General features: G+C 59.9%; 1 protein-coding gene and 1 long non-coding RNA gene across 3 annotated transcripts; both read left to right on the top strand.

Moving 5' to 3' along the window:
- The first annotated feature begins 891 nt into the window (after positions 1-891).
- On the top strand, positions 892-2,826 carry LOC311421675. Its single transcript, XR_014684954.1, has 2 exons — positions 892-1,463; positions 2,596-2,826. It is a non-coding gene; the product is annotated as an uncharacterized lncRNA (long non-coding RNA).
- Positions 2,827-7,592: 4,766 nt separating this feature from the next.
- On the top strand, positions 7,593-16,767 carry AGPAT2 (1-acylglycerol-3-phosphate O-acyltransferase 2). Of its 2 annotated transcripts, XM_084493850.1 has the most exons (7): positions 7,593-7,878; positions 11,670-11,803; positions 12,079-12,254; positions 12,370-12,465; positions 13,740-13,812; positions 14,753-14,886; positions 14,989-16,767. In XM_084493850.1, the coding sequence occupies exons 1-7, from the start codon at positions 7,691-7,693 to the stop codon at positions 14,989-14,991; spliced, it is 804 nt and encodes a 267-aa protein (XP_084349976.1). In that variant the 5' UTR covers positions 7,593-7,690; the 3' UTR covers positions 14,992-16,767. The 2 variants fall into 2 exon arrangements, with proteins under 2 accessions (XP_084349976.1, XP_084349975.1); XM_084493849.1 differs by having other exon boundaries at positions 14,753-16,767.
- Positions 16,768-17,713: the final 946 nt, after the last annotated feature.

The following is a 17,713-nucleotide window of genomic DNA, read 5'->3' as shown; positions in this document are numbered from 1 at the left end:
CCCTGACCGGGTTGAGCTGGCGGAGGAGCGATTCGTCGTCATGCCTTGTGCTCGGAGGCACAGCCCGGGGGATCCCTGGCTCGCTGGTGCCCGCAGGCAATCCCCACATCCCTGCCTCCTGGGAGCTGGGATCCTGCGGCCACAAGAGCCAGGACATTGCCTTGTCCCCAGCACCACGAGCATCCACAGCAGGGCAGAGGCTGGCAGACCTCACCCCGTGGTGCTATTGAAACCCCTTTGGGTGATGTGGTGGCAAGGGGTGCGCTGACACGGAGCAAAATGTGGATTTTGTCCTGAGCCCAGCCCTGGGCATGGCTGAGAAATACGACAGCACCTCTAAGGGGTGCAGTGCTGGGAGAAGATGGATGGAGATCCTGGGATTACAAATCAGCCTTCCTCTTCCAGGTGCTGCTTGTTTATTAATCTCACCTGCCTGCAGGAGAAGGCTCCAGCCCGGAGGCTCCGTGTGCAGCAGGGAAGGGTTTTTAAGAAGCTGGGGAGATCCCTTTACCCCCTGCCCACAGCCAGCTGCTGGTGGGCATCCTGTCCTCCCTGCACCCTGAGCACTGTGATTTCCAGAGAAAGGGACACAGGAGAAACAAGGAGGCAGCACAAATGGGGTGCTCCAAGAGCTGCCCAGAACAGGCTGCAGTGGCTCCGGTGGCCACAGGTTCACGACGAGGTGCTGGAGGTGCATGCAGCTGCCTGGCAGACCTCTAGGGACGGGTTTGGCTGGGCTCATCAGGGCTAATTGGCCCTAATTGGCTCCCCCCAGTGCCGCGGTGCAGGTTTCACCCGCGGTGTGAGCAGGGTTCCCGATCACCCAGGCGTTAATGAGGGCCTGACCCCGGCTGCGCAGCCACTTGAGTTTTCCCGACGCAGACAGCTGGCTTAAGGGGCCCTTTCACTCCGCGGATATCAGATCAATGGGGACGGTTATAATCCAGTCCTTGGGAAAGCTGGGAGCGGGCTTTGCAGCCCAGCTAGCTCACAGAGGAAAAAAAGCAACCAAGGGGGAGAGGTGGTGATGAACTATTGATCGAGCAGGCGGCCGTGCTGCTCCCAGAGACGGCTCCTGCAGAGAACTCGCCCGGGACAGTTTGCCTCTCTGTCTCTCGCTAATGCTGCTCCATTGATCTTCTGTGACAGGCGGCAACGACGAGATTTTCATTTCTTTTTTTAGTAGCTGGAGTCATTAAGAGGCATTAATCAATAAAAGGGGAAACACGCAGAGCCAAGCCGCTCGCTTCACGCGGCTGTGTTCCCCGTGTGGATTTTAGCCTCCCGAGATGCGCCTGGTTCGTTTCCAGCAGCCAGCCAGGGAGGGCTGCCAGGAAAAGTTCACCTTGCTTTGGACTCCGGCACTTGGAGGAGATCCCAAGCTGGTTGCAGCACCCAGCAGCTCCATCCAGGCCGTGCAAGGAGCGGGGTCCAGCTTGGGAGCTGGTGACACCCGACCCCAGGTACCCAACCCCGGTGTCACCCAGCCCTGATCCCACACGGGTGCCCCAGGAGGAGGTGGGCTCTGGTTTCACAAGCCCCGCTTGCTGGGTATTGATTTCACATCATGCTTTTGCTAAATCCGGTGCAGCCTGGCAGCAGTGCGAGGTGTCCCAGCCCTCGCCCAGCCTGGGCTCGTCCCATGCGGGGTGGCTCAGCCCCTGGGGCCCTGCGGGGAGCCTGGGGCTGTCTGCAAGGAAAGCTCTTTGTGCTCAAAGTGCCCAGGGCTGCACCACTCCCTCCTCATTGCCCTCAAGGTATTTGTGTGCCTGTTTTTCTACTTAATCAGCTCCTGCGCTCAGCCCCAGCAAGTGCCTGTGGCGGTGCTGGAGCCCGTCTTGGAGAGCTGGAGCTCGGCAAATGCAGCTGGGAGCCCTCTGTGCAGGAGCAGGAGGACAGGTTGGATTTTGGAGGGGGCTGCGAGGAGTTGCTGTGGTCCCCTGCCCTCCTGGCTGGCTGCAAGAGGTGTGTGCTGTTGTAGGGACGGGCTCGGGCTGCGGATGGAGCTGCAGCCTCCTGCATGCAGCCTGAGGACAGGCCCCCAGGGCTCCGAAGCTGGGCTGGTGCCTGAATGCACTCGTGGGCTCAGTCCAAAGGGTGTACGTACCGAGGGATGCTTCAGAGCAAGGGGAAAGCCCTTCTGGAGGAGGGGATGGAGATCCCGGAGGAGAGAGCTTCCCTTTCCTCTCCGTACACGCCTCGCTTCCACTCCCAAACCCCCGTGGCCTGCTGCTCCAGCTCTCCTGGGCCGTTACGCTGTGGTAATTACTGCAGCTCCCCGGGGAAATGGGATCTTCATCTGTGCTGTAATTTCAGCCGCACATCCACGGCAAAGGGCTCAAAGGGAGCAGGGGAAGCGGCAATGGGGACCTGCCCTCCCAGCAGCAGGCACACTCGGAGGATCACGCAAGCTGTAAGCAGCCAGCACAGCCTCAGCCCTGCTCTCACACTCACACACCCACAAACACTCGCATTCCCCTCCATTCGGGGTGCTCCTGGCCATAGCAGGAGCCACCGCTGGCCACCTGGCACTGCACGTAGGAAGCCACCCATTCCCGTCCCTAAATCTTTGCCCTCTCCCATCCCTGTTTGCAGGACCAGCTGCAGGTTTGCTCAGCGCTGTCACCCGAATCCAGCCCTGCTGGGGGGAGTTCTGCTGCTGTCTGGTGGCTCCCTGACACGAGAGTCTCTGACACGGAGATAGAGCAATCCCCTCTTCGGTCCCGCGTTGGCCATCAGGAGAAACCTTGGGCCAGCGACTTTGCCCTCCCTGCGCAGCCGGGTCAACCACCCCCTCACTTCCATCGGCACAAAATCCATCAGAAACGGTCAGTTTGATTTCATTTATTTACACATGACATTTGGGGAAAAGCCTAATCCTATTGCAACTGGGGAAAAAAAAAAATAAAAAAGACAAGGTCCCAACCTTTCAGCCTGCAGGAGCTCTGTTTCCGAGGCTGTGCCCCGCGTGCAGGGCACTCACGTTTCACCCAGCACTCCGCCTGCTGCACGTGGTGCAAGGTCCTGCAGAGCATCGGGAGCAGGGAGCTTCTCCGGCCTCAGTGTGCAAATGCAAATGCAGCAGGCAGCTCTTGCAGCCTTATATTTTTTCTGTCTGCTGTTTCCTGCGCTGTCTGCCAGGAGCAGAAGCCTGGCAAGGAGTGTTTAGGGACAAGGTGGGGAGGCTGGCGTCTCTGGGGAGCAAACGGCAAACACCAGCAGGGGGTTGCTGCTCCCCTTGGCCCTTTTTGGTCCTGCTGTGCTCCGAGACCTCCACCTCTGCAGTTCTGGGTGTCCAAAGGATGCGGGGCTGTTCTCTGCAGGTCTCTGCCACGGAGCTGCCACGGAGCCTGTGGTGTGAGACGTGCAAAGTGCTTGGGTCCCCTGACACAAGAGACCATAAAACCACATCTGGCCGCAGCTAACATCCGAGGAGATAAAGAAGTCACTTTCCCAATAGTTATCTGCAGCTGGGTAAAGGTTATGTGAAGAAAACCAGTTACCTAACATATTTTTTCATTTTTTTTTTCTTTTTTTTTTCTTTTTAATTGCTCGTTCTTACAGACAACCTCCTGTATGCTCTCTTTCTCCAGAGAGCAGGGGAGGCTGCGCATCCACTGCCCCGCTGCCAGGGCATTTTGGCAGTCCCAGCCTTCAGCTTCTTGTGCAACCCGCCTGCTTCGTAGCCCGGTGGGTGACTGCAGCGCTCGCATTTAAACCACACTGAGTCAACATCCTAATTCCTCCCCGAGTGCTTACGCTGTTGTCATGAGAGCGCTGACGTGTGACTACCTAAAAGCCCAGCAGCTACAGGGAGCACAGCCACGGGGCACCGGGAGCTCGTGCGGCAGCTGGGGGTCAGCCTGAAGCTCTGCCCGGCCATCCTGAGAGCTGGGGAGGGAAAGGGAAGGCTGTGAGCGTGGGTGCAGCCCAGGGACACCGCCACAGCATCCCCACGGCAGGGTGAGCTTTGCCTCGGGTGCCCCAGGACCCGTTTAGGCTGAGTGAGTGGGACGGAAAGGGGATGAACCCACATCCTTTGCACAAACGGCTCTCAGCCGCCGTCCTTGCCTGGCAGAGCAGCCCGCAGCAGGCAGTGTCAGCCTTAGGGCAGCCCTGTTTGTTGAGGTAAAGATGGCCCAGGTTACCCATCTGTACCCATACCTTCATGGAGCGGGCTCTTGCAGAGTAAGTACATCAATATCATGATGCTGTGCAATTTATGTCCCCTGCCTGAGCCACGCAGAGGTGACACTAAGCCACAGCAGGCTCTGGGAGGCACCTCAGCTAGCTGCTATTGAGACAGGCAATAAAAGAGGGAAGAGGATGGCTCCGTGCGTGGATGGATAGGCTGCCAGAGGTCCAGAAGAGGTTAGATCAGATGCGTGGATCACCTTACGGTTCCCAGGTCTCTGACAGGCGAGGTTATTTTGCATCCCTCAGCAGCAGGAGGTTGCTGTCTGGGTGCTTCACCACCCCGGGACTCTGTGCTGCCCACGTTATCAGTCCTTCCTCACAGGGCTCCCAGGCCAAGGTCACCAGCGCGTGCCTTGACAGGGCTGAGAACAAAGCTCAGCAGGTCGCTTCCTCCCTCCCCCTCTGCTTTTAATGTCACCAAAACCAGCTGCTGTTTTCAGCACGTCCCTTGGCAGGAGGCGAGGAGAAACGGGCTGCTGGGCAGCGCTGCCAAAGGCACTGGGAGAAGCCAAGGGCAGGCACTCGGGAACCAACGAGGGACACGTCTCTCCTTTCTCCTTTCTCCCTTCCTTCCTTCCTTCCCAAGTGCTTTCCCTCTCTGCCCTTCTCTGCTCGTCGCGCTGCTTGCGTGGGAGACGTTCTCACCGGCTCCGTTTCTTCTCCAGGCAGGAGCTAGTCATCACAAGTGAGGTCACACACGCTGTTTCCATGGGAAGCAATACATTTAGTCAAATAAGAGTTAAAAAAACAGCGCCAGGTTATTACAAGGCATCAGACGACCGAAGCCAACCGGTGACACTCTGGGCTTTGTGGTGTTTCGCAGACCCAGCCACAGAAACCCCATCGTCAGTGATGCTGCATGGACCCTGCTGCTCATGTAGGTCCCAGCACCGTGCTCTGCTGTGAGCACTCTCACCTCAGGCAGCTTTTCCAGGCTGCTGCTGCGGATGCTCGAGGGCACCGGGCACTGCACACAACCTGAACAGGCAGCGCCTGCTGCTGAGAGTTTGTGGTGTGCTTGGTGCTGGCTGGGTGCTCGTTTCTGCCACCGTTTCTGGACCCTGCTCAGCTAGACTACCTGCAGGGTACGCTTGCAATGCATCTAAATAATTCAGTCGGTAGTTTAAATATGCAAAACATGCAGCGCAATCTAGTAAGTTGATTTTTTCTTTAATAAGCATTTGGAATTGCTTTCTTCTGGCTGCTGAAGCGAGAGCAGGCAGGGAGGGGTTGCTACTGCCTCTGCCCAGGGTCGGCCGCGGCTCGGGGCTGCTGACACAACCCCTGTGGCACTGGGGTGTGCGGGCCCTGCTCCGTAAAGCAGCTTGGCACGATAATGTTCATACACGGGCTGTCGTCATCTGTCAGCACAACCACCTTCCTTATGAAATAACCCAGAGGGACAGCTCTGCTGGCTGACGTGCAGGCCCGTGTCTGCCTTCTAATCTGGCATCAGAAATCACTCCCCTTCCTTGAGCTGCAGACTAATGCTAAATGTTCCGTTTGCATCACTCCAGGTAACCTGCTGGAGAGCACGGGGAGGAGGGAATTACAGCCAGGCTCATTATAGCCACATCCACGAAGCAATGCGTGATGCTGTCCCCTCCATGCTGCATTTCCTAGTGCCGTTTGCCACCTGCACCACGTCCACGCTGAAACTCACATTGAAACTCACATTTCGGTGGGTCGGCTCGCACGCACCCCAGTGACGGATTGCCGGTGACTTTCCTCCTGTGTCAACAAAAGCGAAAGTCATGAGGATAACGCAAGATCGCTCTAGGCCATCACATGCTTGGCTGCAAAGGCGGCGCTGCCTTCCCAGGCTGGCAGCGCGCTGGAGCAAGGCTCGCCGAGCAGCCTCTGCGATGCAGGCCCGAGGGATTCATCTAATGCCGTGCCGAGATGCTAACACAATAAGGGTTCTTTGTGGCGTTAGCAGGGATCATGAGACCAGCTCTGAGATGTCATTGCCTGGCAGTTGTAGGGAGTTGCTCTCTCCGACAGAGAGAAAGCTTGTCTGCCGGGTCAGGCATGACAGCTGCTGAGGGGTGGTGAAAACGCAGCGAGCTGCCCCTGGTTTTGGTGGCTGCTCACGTGGGAGCCGAGGGGATGAGTTATTTGTGAAGGGATATCGCTTTTCCTCTGGTTTTCCAGGAGCTGGGAAGTCTGCTGTGCTGATGCCACCGGTACCGCAGCGCCAGGGGTGTAAATCCAGCTTGCTGCCAGGCCCACCTCCCACCCCGATGAAGTCATTATCATCCACGGGACTGGGATTTTACCATAAAAAGTGTTGCAAAACCTGCTGAAGCCAGAGAAAGGGTTTGTGCTGGTTCCAGCAGACTTCCTTTCATCTCCCTTGCCAGCTTCGCGCCCACGAAGCTGTTGGGCCTGATCCTGACTTCACCCCAGTGCCAGCGGGGGAACTCCCACCCGCCAAGCACGCAGCTCTAGGGTCCTCTGCGGGGAGGCAGGAAAACAGCCAGGGGGTGGTGAGGGGGTGCCACGAAGGGTCCCAAAGACCCCAGATGGCACCATGGGGGCACCCAAAGACAGCCCTCAGGGCACTGTGAGGGAAGCTAAAGACCCCATGTAGCATCAGGAGGGGATCCAAAGACCCTGCACTGAGTCATGAGGGGACACAAAGACCCCACATATCGTCATTAGGGAATCCAAAGACCCCACACGGAATTATGAGGGGACTCAAAGACCTCACATATTGTCACGAGGGGACCCAAAGACCCCACATACTGTCACGAGGGGACCCAAAGACCCCACATAGCATTATAAGGGGACTCAAAGACCCCATATATTGCCACGAGGGGACCCAAAGACCCCACAGAGAGTCAGGAGGGGCCACAAAGACCCCACACAGAATTATGAGGGGACTCAAAGACCTCACATATTGTCACGAGAGGACTGGAAGACCCCACATACTGTCACGAGGGGACCCAAAGACCCCACGTAGAGTCAGGAGGGGACCCAAAGACCCCACAGATTGTCATGCAGGGACCCAAAGCCCCCACATACTGTCACGAGGGGACCCTGAGACCCCACATATTGTCACGAGGGGACCCAAAGACCCCACAGATTGTCATGCAGGGACCCAAAGCCCCCACATACTATCACGAGGGGACCCCGAGACCCCACATACTATCACGAGTGGACCCAAAGCCCCCCACGTATGCCCACGCGGGGACCCAAAGCCCCCACCTCACCTCGCGGGGGGCACCCCCAGCCCCCCACACCGTACCATGAAGCACCTTAGAGCCCCCTTCCCTGCTCCACCACAGCCCCCCACGTCCCTCCCCACAGCACCGGGCCGGCCCCTGCCGCCTTCCCCCTGCCCTCCCCGCCTGGCTGAGGGCCGGGCCGGGGCTGGGCGAACCGCCCACATAAGGCGGGGGCAACCCACAGAGAAAGGCTGGAAGGGACCAGGGTTTAGCTCGCCTCGGTGGGCCCGGGGGTGAAAGGAAGGGGAGAAAGCAGCAGCAGCATGGAGCTGGGCTGGCTGCTGTGGGGGGCGGCGGTGCTGCTGCTGCTGCCCGTGCTGATGGAGCTGAGCCCCGCCGTCAACTTCGCGCTGCGCATCGGCTTCTACTACCTGCTCTTCTTCGTCTGCTCGGCGCTCACGGCACCCGTCTGCCTGCTGGTCAACGGCGGCCGAACCGTCAAGAACATGAGGCGAGTGCTGGGGATAAAGGGGGGAGCCCCGGGGGTCGTGAGGGTGAAGCCCCCGGGACACGCGTGGGTGGTGGGGAGCCGCGCTGGGGCTGCCCGCGCTGTGGGGATGCTGCTGGGGATGGCTTGGGGAGCGGGTTGGGGGTGGCTTCTAGGCTTTAAGGGGGGTTTTGGGGGTTCAGAGCCCCCCCTGTGTGCCCCACTGTGCTGTGGTTGTGTGTGGGACCCCGGCAGGAGCAGCAGGTTGGGGGGTGATGCTGGGGCTCTCCCTTTGGCATGCCTGCGGTGAAGGCACCAGTGGTGTTGTCTCCTCCAAAAGTGGTGCCTGTGTTGTTTAAAACACCCCCGTGCTCTGCCTGGGGAGCAGCATGAAGAACTTGGCACCAAGCAGCTGCCCAGGGGGCATTAGGGTCCTGCCACGGCCACCCCAGGGTGCTCGGTGCTTGGGGACGAGCCCGAGGTGCTCCTGGAGAGGAGCAGCCCCAGTGCAGGTGAAGGCACAGGAGTGTTTCAGGAGCAGGGCTAGCACTTGTGTCTCTGGTGATTTCTGTCCAAAATCCTCTTGCTACGGGAGGATTTGGGCTGCTGGTGGCTACCAGGCCCTGCTGCCAGCCCTGCTCCGTTTCTCATTTCACCCCGCAGGCTGAGCTCTGCGGGCAGGGAGTTGGGGCAACTTTTCCTTGGGGGTGAACGCGGAGCCCCGGTGCCTTGACGCATCCTCGTGGATCAAAGGTTGGGCAGCGTCCTGGCCCGTGGAGCTGGACTTTGGCTGCTTTGGGGCTTGATGCAGCTCCCAGTGCCCCACGCGGGGAGGAGCGAGCGGTGTCGGGAGGAAACGCGGCTCCTGCGCCCTGCCCTGCCCCGGGCCATGCTCTGCCATGCACCCCGTGGGCTGGCTGTGGGCGCTACAAACCACTCCGTGCCCCGGGGTCTTCATCCCAGCTCCGTCTCGGGCATTGACTTCCTTGGCTTGCTCCGGAGAACCTTTCCAGAGCAAGGTCTCCTCCTCCCAGGAGTCGACAGCCAACCCTGCGACCGCTAGAGTTTGTGATGTCAGTTATGGAAACGCCCTTTTCCCCCTTTTTCTTTTTTTTTTTTCCTACCCTGAAAACTTTTAAAATCCACAAAGCTAAAAAGGAACTTCTCTGGGAACAAGAGCTCCTTGCTCTGAACAATCCTCCTGTTGAAACCGGGAGCTGAATTTTGGCCAGAACCACCCTTTTCCTGTAACTTAAGCCCATCGTTTCCACGCGCTGGCGCTGGCTGATGATCCTGGTCGCGTATCCTAGCTGCCGGGAGGTCTGTGGCTGAGGTGATCTAACCAGCTCCTTATTTCTGCCATCTCCCAGGCTGTTTATACCGCCGTGAGGAAAGGGGTTAGGGGAGAGCACATGCCGGTGGTCAGACGGCGATAGCGGCATCGCTGCCTGGCGCAGAACGCCCTGTCCTTGCTGTGCTCCTGGCTCCGGCGCCGAGTCGGTGTGACTTGGAAGAGGTTGCCCTCCGTGCCTGATAGAGATAGATCTGTTTATCTAGTGGCGAAACCTCTTGCGAGAGAGTTTCCAATCTGGTAAGCAGCAGCCTGCGCTAATCCTTCAAAATCAAGGGATCCTAAAAAAGCCTCTGTCGCAGGCTGCGGAGCGTGTGGGGCCGGGGTTGCTGGATCTCAGGCTCGAGCTGTTACAGAGGTGCTGGAAAGGCACGTTCCCTATTTATCCACTAGCTCCTTGTGCCTGGCAGCAAGCACATCAGGTTTACAGCTGCCTGCGGCTACACCAAGTCAGGGTCACCCACAGCAGCAGGGAGGCTGCTCGCACGGCTGGAGGGTTTAGGATCCGTCTGCACAGCCCCGTGGGTGACGTGGCCAGCCGGAGCAGGGCTGCCCATCGCCTGGTTCCTCCTGGCTTGCTCCGAGCTCTGCCCCTTCGCCTCTTTCAGCAGCTCAGGCCACGTCTTGTGCAAGGAAGCGCTCGCTCCTTACTGGCAGGGGGAAGTTGGATGGTTTGCTCTTGAGTAATGTGTAACCAGCCTCTGCCGGCGGCTTCTGAGCGGCGTGACTTCCAGAGCAGCGACCTCTCCTTTGGTTGGCAGGCAGAAGGGAGGAGAAGTGGGATGTAGGTCAGGCCGGTGGCGTGGCCTCCACCGTGCCCTCAGCGGTCTGTGTCACCTCGGCTCTCCTCACCTGCCCCTTGTCCCTGCTCCCCCTCGGCCCCGCAGCCCCCGTGCCTCCCTGCCTGCCTTCCCTGGGTGCGGCTCTGACCTTTGCAGCAGGTTTGCGTGCCGGGGGCTGATAGCAGCTGTGTCATGCAGCGGAGTTACCTGCGGCCACTGGCCTGCCCTGAACCCCTGGTATTCAAGCCAGAGCCCCAGGGATCTGTATGGCGGGGGACACCCCACGGAAACACGGCCCTCGCTGTGGGAAGGAGCGAGGCGGGGAAGTTGTGTGGAGGGGAGCTTGTGGCTGAAGAGCTGATGGCAAGGATCAGGGGGGACTTCTGGGGATTAGATGCTGGGAGCCCCTCCAAACTGGGATGAGATGCCTGCTGGCTGCTCACCTGCCAGCCCAGGTGACAGAGATGCTTCCCGGGTGTGTACCCCTCCAGCAGGACCCCGTGGTGGGGGAGAAACTGATATTGTCCCTCTTTTCCCTACAGCAGGGAGAAAAGCTCCATTCCCTGTCTGCAGGGAGAAGGTGCAGGGTGTCCGGGTGCTGCTGGATGCTCACAGACCTGCTCTAGGGGAGGCAGAGCTGTGCTGGTGGCTGCTCCTGGGGGCTTTGCTCCTGTGCAAGCTCCTCCGCCTCCCGTCCTGGCAAATGGCTGCTCCCCTGCCCAAAATAGCCCTCGTGTGCTGCCAGCTTCTGCCCGTGTCCTTTGGCACACTTGGAGGGTCCCCAGCTCCCACCTGCCCAGGGGTGGTGGCCGTGGGTGGTGCTGCCAGGGGCTTGGCCCCTGAACCCGGGCTGTCCGTGCTCAGCAAGGGCACAGCACCCGCGGGATGCGTTGGCAGGGCTGAGCCGAGCTGCTGGGGCCTCCTGCCAGCCCCTGACCTTCAGGCACTAGGGAAGAAAGCCAGGAGCTTGGTGGACGGACCTGAAGGTGCACCGGGGGACCAAACTGGCAGGAGGAAGCTCTTGGCTTGAAGGTGGCTTTGCCAGGGGCACTTCCCCGAGGCCAAGCTGCGTGGGGAGCGCCCCGTTTACTGCTTGCATCCTTTCGTTGTACCCCGGTGTGCTTCTTGCCTTTGTTCTCCTCCTTTCTTGGCATCCCCTAGGGTAAGGACACCCCGCTGGTGGTGGTCCTGCTGAGCAGCACCTGCCAGCAGGGCAGAGGGCAGGGTTAGCAGAGCACTCCTCGGGTGCAAGGTGCAGGCTGGTGGCCGTGTGCTGGGGAGTGGCAGTTCCTAGAAGAGCTGTCAGAGCAGGTTGTGGGGCTCTGCTGACTGCAGCAGGAAAGCGTCGGTGGCGTTGGGGCAGATCGTGATGCAGAGGGAAACGGGCAGTGATAAAGGGATGGGAGTGGTCCAGGCTCAAAGTTACTCGGCTTCCCCCAGGCTTCCAGAAATTTCCCCGCTGGAGAGGGCCGTGCTTAGCAACTGAAGCACCGTGGGCATGTGGGACCAGTCATGCAGGACAGGCACCTAGGTGAACCAAGGGCAAATGAGACTGGAGGCTGGCTGGAACACGATTCTCACCTCCTTCCACCCCTTCTGGTGCTGCACGGTGCAGCAGACCCCATTACACCCCTGCCCTGCTGCTGTCTGACCGCTCTCCTCTTCTCTTTTCTCTTCCCCAGGATCATCAAAACGGTAGTCAAGACCTTCAAGTACTTCTTCGGCCTGAGGTTTGAGGTGAAAGGACTGGAGAACTTCGAGGTGGAGGGCCCGGCCATCATCGTGTCCAACCACCAGAGCATCCTCGACATGATGGGTGAGGAGCTGGCCCGAGGGAGGGAGCGCTTCTCTTGTTCGCCAGCTGGGAAACCCTGCTGGCCACGCAGCCCCCCTGCCCTGGCACTGCTCTACGCTACCGAGGCAGCTGGGCCAGCTTTCTCTCTCGGTGCTGGGTTCAGGAAGGGTTTCTCCTCTCGCCCTGAGCCATCACAATCCCCTCCCCGCCTCGGATCGTGTCTCTTGTCCCGTCCAAGTGCAGGCGCTTGGGAATGGGGGGTGGCTGCTGGGTCTCACCCTCTGCCGTCACGTTAGGGCTGATGGAGGTCCTGCCCGACAACTGTGTCCAGGTGGGGAAGAAGGAGCTGATGTACGCCGGCACCGTGGGGCTCATCATCTACCTCGGGGGTGTCATCTTCATCAACAGGAAGAGCACCAGCAGTGCCAAGATGGTGATGGCAGAGGTGGCCAAGACGATGGCGACCGATAACGTGAGTGTGGCCGGGGCGGCCTGGGGGACGTGGCAGCCCTGCTGCTGCCTCCTCCGGCAGGGATTGGGTGCTGCGAGGGGATCTCTGGAGCAGGGCCTTATCTCCCCGCCTGCAGGTGAAGGTGTGGGTGTACCCAGAGGGCACGAGGAACTGCACCGGGGATCTGCTGCCGTTCAAGAAGGGAGCGTTTCACGTCGCCGTCCAGGCGCAGGTAACAGCGCTTTGCCCCTGCGTGGGGGGACCCTGGAAGGTTTTGCAGACGGGTTGTGCAGTCACGGGGCCAGTTTGCTCTCAAGGAAGCTGTGCTCCTCCGTTAAACCACCATTAGGTGTCACAAGCACTGCCCAGCGAGAGCTGAGGGCCTCTCCGTCTCCAGGAGCAACGTGACCACTTGGAGCGGGTGGCTGCAGGCAGCAGACAAGCTGCCGTGTCCCCTCTGCTGACCACCCCAGCGCCGTGGTCCTGGTGTCCCATCTGGAGGGCAGAGCATTGGGATGGGCACACCTGATCCCTGAGCAGAACCTGCTTTAGGGTCAGGCCCTCGGGGCTGGCTCGTGGGCAGCTCCTGGCAGAGCTCGCCCCTGGCAGGGAGCCCAGCACGCCCTGCGCCTCCACAGCTCAACCTGGAGGATCCCAAAGCTGTCAATTCCTTTCTCAATCCCCCAGGCTGCGAGAGCAAAGTGTTGATTTGGGTTTATTAAAGCTCAAGCTTCAGAGCAACATCTGGGCTTGCTCTTTGTAGAAAAAGCTGCTTCTTCCCAGGCAGCCATATGGCACCGCTCCGCATTGCCTTAAAATGCCTTCCCACCCCAAAATGACAAGACCTGTGAGCAGTCAGTGGGGGAACAACCCGTTCCTTGGCTCTGGGCTCTTGGCACTCCTCAAGGAGTGGTGGTGTCCAACTGGAGCCCCGGGGTGTTGGTACAAGCCCAGGTGGAGCCCGAATTGTGCCACCCTTGCTCCTGCCGGGGCTGGTTGGTGGGGCCAGCGGGAAGGGCTGCTGGCGGAAACGGCACCCAGCTCTGTTTACACTCCCCGTGAGTCACCAGCTCCAGATCCTGCCTGTGTTAGCAGCACTGGAACACCGTGGCTCTGTGCTTGCCCTCCTGGCCGTGTCTCTGCCTGTCGGAGGCTCCCCTGGGAGCAGGGGGGGTGCAGCCGATGACGCCCTGTGAGCAGCTGAAGGCGCAGCGCCTGGCCTGCCCCACGCTCGTGCTGACCCAGCACAGGAGGCCTGTCCAAACAGGCACCTTGTAATGCTTGCAGGTCGGAAACTACCTTTTGAAGGCCTTTTGAAGCCTGCCCTGGAAGGAGCCAGGCTGAGCGCTGCCTGGGGCTGAAGTGTAGCCTCCCCTGTGGGGCTGTGCGCCCCAAAAGGCTCAGAGCCGGCCCCGTTGCCTGGGGCTCGTTCACGGCTTGTCTCTGCCCTGCCCTGGGATGCTGCAGTGCGAGTAACTTTTCCCTTTTCCCCTCTTCCTCCCCAAGGTCCCGGTGATCCCCGTGGTGTACTCCTCCTTCACCACCTTCTATAACCCAAAGAAGAATCTGTTCACATCAGGTATGAGAGAAACCTTGCAGAGACGGGGGAGATGCCATCTCCGTGTGGGAGGGAAGCGGTGCGGAGCAGCAGGAGCCCTGCTGGCAGATGTGTGGAGGCAGTTCAAATGCTTGGCACCGCAGCCTGGGCTGGGTTAACTCGGGAAAGAATGCGATTAAACGTGCCAAGTTTTCATTAAAAATGGGGCACCACCTCGCCCTCTCATAGCTGGCGCAGCCAGGGATGAGGGCTCAGGCTCTGGGGAAGAAGCAAGCAGGGTCTGCCTGCAGGCCTTTCAGAGCAGGGACCCCTCTGCGAGTTGTGTCAGTGCTCGGGAGGCTCTCAGTGGAAGTGCAGGGCAGAAAATTGGCTTTCACCCAGCTTGGATCAGTAGCTCCAGTTCTGGGAGCTCTGCGTGCTCCGTGCCTGGCTCAGCGGAGCCAGCCGAAGGTAGGAGGCCGGGTAGGAGCAGATGGAGGGAGCACCTGGCCCAGGCTGAGCCCTGCGTGCTCATCCCAGCCTTGGCTGAAAACCCTGCAGAGCAGGCGTTGCTGCAGTCGTTCAGGAGAGTGGTGGGTCCTGATGTGGATTTACACCCGGTCCTGATGTGGATTTACACCCTGACGTGTGGCTAGGGCTTGGCTGTGCCCGTGGGCTGAGCTCCTCTGAAGCAGAGGGGCCTAACCCAAAGCATGACGCTGCCAGAAGCTGCAGCCTCCTCTCCTGCCCTGCCCTGCAGACTGGGGCATGGGAAATGCTTCGCTGTTTGCTTTGTGCAGCTGCTCAGGACAGGGCCTGATTCCCAGAGCGATCTCTCCCCCTGAGGGCAGCGCGCCCTGTGCTGGCAGGGCCGGGTGCCTGGGGGTGAGGGCCGGGCAGGGGGTGAAGGTGTCCTGGGAGGGCCGGGAGCAGCGCTCCCATCGCGTGGGGGGCTTCTCACAGCCTCTTCTTGTCTTCCCAGGCAAAATCAAGGTCGAGGTTCTGCCTCCGATAGAGACCAAAGGCCTGACATCCGACGATGTCTCTGAGCTCACCGACAGATGCTACCGCACCATGAGGGCCACCCTCTTCAGGCTGTCCGGCCGCCCAGGCGAGGTGAAGGACTCGTCCTAAATGCTCCTCCGGTGGCGTCACCATGCGGTGGTGGCTGAAGGGACCTGTCTGTTGCCAAATACCCAAGGAACTTCTCTTCTGCAGTGACTTCTAACTCTGGGGACATCGTGGACTGGCACACGAGGCGCGTTGAGCCAGCGCTGAGGTTCCCCATTGAGCGGATTTCTCTTCTGGGTACATTATCTTGCAATGAAACGTCTCCTTTTTTCTGTATTTCTCAGGCATCAAACTTGTGCTACCAAAGGGCTCGATGACAGAGAGGTGAGTTCCCCAGCTCGGGCAGCTGCTGTGGGGCGATGAAGAAAGCCTGGCTGGAGGCTGGGCTCTGCCCCGTGTCCCCACGCCTGCGTTAGGTGCTGGCCCTGTACGGCCCCAGGTGGAAAGCCACCAGGCAGCAACGTGCACATGACGCTGCTCAGACCAAGCTGAAAATTGGGTAAAAAGCCCAACTCTGTGCGTGCTGGGAGCACGGTGTCCTCCCCGGGCAGGGCAGAGCTCCCGGCTGTCTCTGAGAGATGCCCTTGGGTCTCAGCAGCGCCTTGTGCCGGGGCTTTGCGTTGCCCAGGCGCTCTTGAGCCAAGCCTTTTGCACTTTGTGGAAAGCTCCCAAGGCCAATAACTTCAGGTGGGCTGAAAAGGGGAGTGCACGCAGCCTTTTAAATGTCTCGTAGGGCTCGGATTTCCCTTGTCTGAACGAGTGCTCTTGGTCACTGAGGGGTGCAGCAGTGCAGGGGAAGCTGTAGGCTCCCCAAGCCAGCATACGCGGGCTGGGGCTGTCTGAGTGCTGCCCAGCCTTGCCAGAAATCATCTTCTGAATGAGACCCCACGCCTGCTGCTGGCATTCAGAGCCACAGCCTGATTAAAAACAGCCCAGATCTGTTAGGGTCTGCCAAGCTGCGCTCAGGACAAGCCCCTGGACGCTGCGGGACACACACCCGGGCTGCCCCAGTGCTTCCTCGGTGCAAATTTCTGCCAGCTCCCTGCTGTGCTCTCTGCTCCAGCCCCTCGCAGTGAGCATCCCGGTGCCTGTGGTGCTTGTTCCAGAGGCAGGGGGCTCCTGTCGCAGCCTTGTCATGGTCAGCACTGGCCGAAAGATGGTGCCTCTCCCTTGTCTGTGGGCTGAGCTCGGCGGAGCTGCTGCTCCGAGAGAGAGATGCAAAACTCAGGAGGAGCCACGGGGTGTGTGAGCTGCATCTGTAACGAGCAACGGAGCTGGGAAGGCTTCGGCTCTTCCCCTGGGGGGAAATAAGCTCCGTGCTCAGAGCAGGAGTTCAGCTAATGGGGTTTCCCCTGTGCTCCGGGGTAGGGGACCAGCAGGGCTCCTGGATCCCTTGCTAGGAGCTGCAGGAGCGCTGATGCCCTCTGAGAAGAGCAGGGCTGGCTCAAGGGGGTGCTTCCAGGGTGCGGGGAGGCTTCAGCACCCCTGCTAAAGGGGCAACACCTCGAGGTGAGCCCCCTGGGGCTGCTTGGGTACCCCGTACAGCCGGGTCTTGCAGCCTGTCTGTGGCTGCGCTGGTGGAAGCGGGCTCGCAGGGCATTTTTGGGGGTAAAGCCTTGCCTGGGGTTTTACGGGGGGACCTCACGGTACAGTCTCAGGTGTCAGACCCGTGGGATGGGTCGGGGTGGGAGGATGGAAACTCAACCAGCACTTTGTAAGAGCGGCAGGCGAGCGGCTGTCAGAGAGGTTAAACCCAGACGGGTCCCAGGAGAGCAGCCACGGGGGGCGACTCCTGCAGCACCTGGGAAGAGGGAGGGGTGCCTCCGGGCCTTGTCTGCTGCTCGCTTTTAATTGGGGTGAGAATGATGTATTTGCTTTAAAAGAAAAAAGAAAAAAAAAAAGTACACCTTTGGTTATTTAAATAAAGGAGAGTCCTGGTCTTGTGTGGGAGCTGGGGGAGGAAGGCTGGTGTCAGGAAGGGTGCTGACCCGGCAGGGGGAGGGTTTGGGGATCTGGTGGCAATTTCACAGCCTTGTTTTGACAGCCCCTGCCTGGGCTGGGGCAGGAGGACGAAGACCGCCAGGGAGCTGTCTCAGTGGCCCCAAACCCATCTCAAAGCAGGGTCCTGGGGAGCTCCTTCCCCCCAGTAACAGGTCCACAGCCTCGGTGTGTGCAGCAGGAGGCTTTATTTTATCACAGCCCTGTGGCATAGCCATGCCCACGGGGCTCCTCCTGCAGCTGTGGTGGTAGGAAAGCCTCGTACGTGGTCGGTCCCATCTGCTCTGCTGCACCTGCGACCTTGGGCTTGAGCAAACAGGGCTGGGAGGCGGCTGTAGGGCAGGGAGAGACCAGCTACCCCCACAGCCAGCACCGTGCCAGGGTAAATAAATGGGTTTGTCAGCCCTCAGCCCCAAAACCAGGTGTGCAGGGGACTGGTCCCCTGCTTGGCAGCACCCTGCTGGCATGGCTGAGCTGCACAGGTTTGTCCCTGGCTGCTCTGTGTGGATGACGGGAGTGTCACGGGGAAAGGTTTTGCATTGCAGCAGGTAAAACCAGACTCCGTGCCTTCAGGCTGGTGTAAAAGCATCGTCTTTACTGCTCTACGGGGCTCGGGGGTGGCAAAGATGACTGAATTAAGCAGGTAATTTCAAAGCAAGCTGCTGCAGCAGCTACCCTGAGGAGACACGAAGCAGCAGCCCCCTGCCAGTGCTGGCTGCAGGGGGAGGAAGGTCCCCAAGCACCCCTGTCCCTGAGCAGTCAGGAGACAACTGCCCTGCCCTGCTGGGGCTGTGCTCTGCTGGGAATTGGTGCTGGGCACGCAGCACAGCCCACCCCGTGCCCCAAGCTCCGTGGGCGATGTCTCTGGGTGACG

This window comes from Aythya ferina (assembly GCF_964211825.1).
Source record: "Aythya ferina genome assembly, chromosome: 20".
Classification (NCBI taxonomy): domain Eukaryota; kingdom Metazoa; phylum Chordata; class Aves; order Anseriformes; family Anatidae; genus Aythya; species Aythya ferina.
This window is presented reverse-complemented; position numbering and strand designations above follow the sequence as displayed.

What these genes read in the sequence shown, in the direction of transcription:
- AGPAT2 (XM_084493849.1), top strand. Translation starts at nt 7,691, where the DNA reads ATGGAGCTGGGCTGGCTGCTGTGGGGGGCGGCGGTGCTGCTGCTGCTG. An exon ending in GAGCATCCTCGACATGATGG is followed by an intron (nt 11,804 to 12,078) that starts GTGAGGAGCTGG and finishes CCGTCACGTTAG; the next exon opens with GGCTGATGGAGGTCCTGCCC. An exon ending in AGACGATGGCGACCGATAAC is followed by an intron (nt 12,255 to 12,369) that starts GTGAGTGTGGCC and finishes CCCCGCCTGCAG; the next exon opens with GTGAAGGTGTGGGTGTACCC.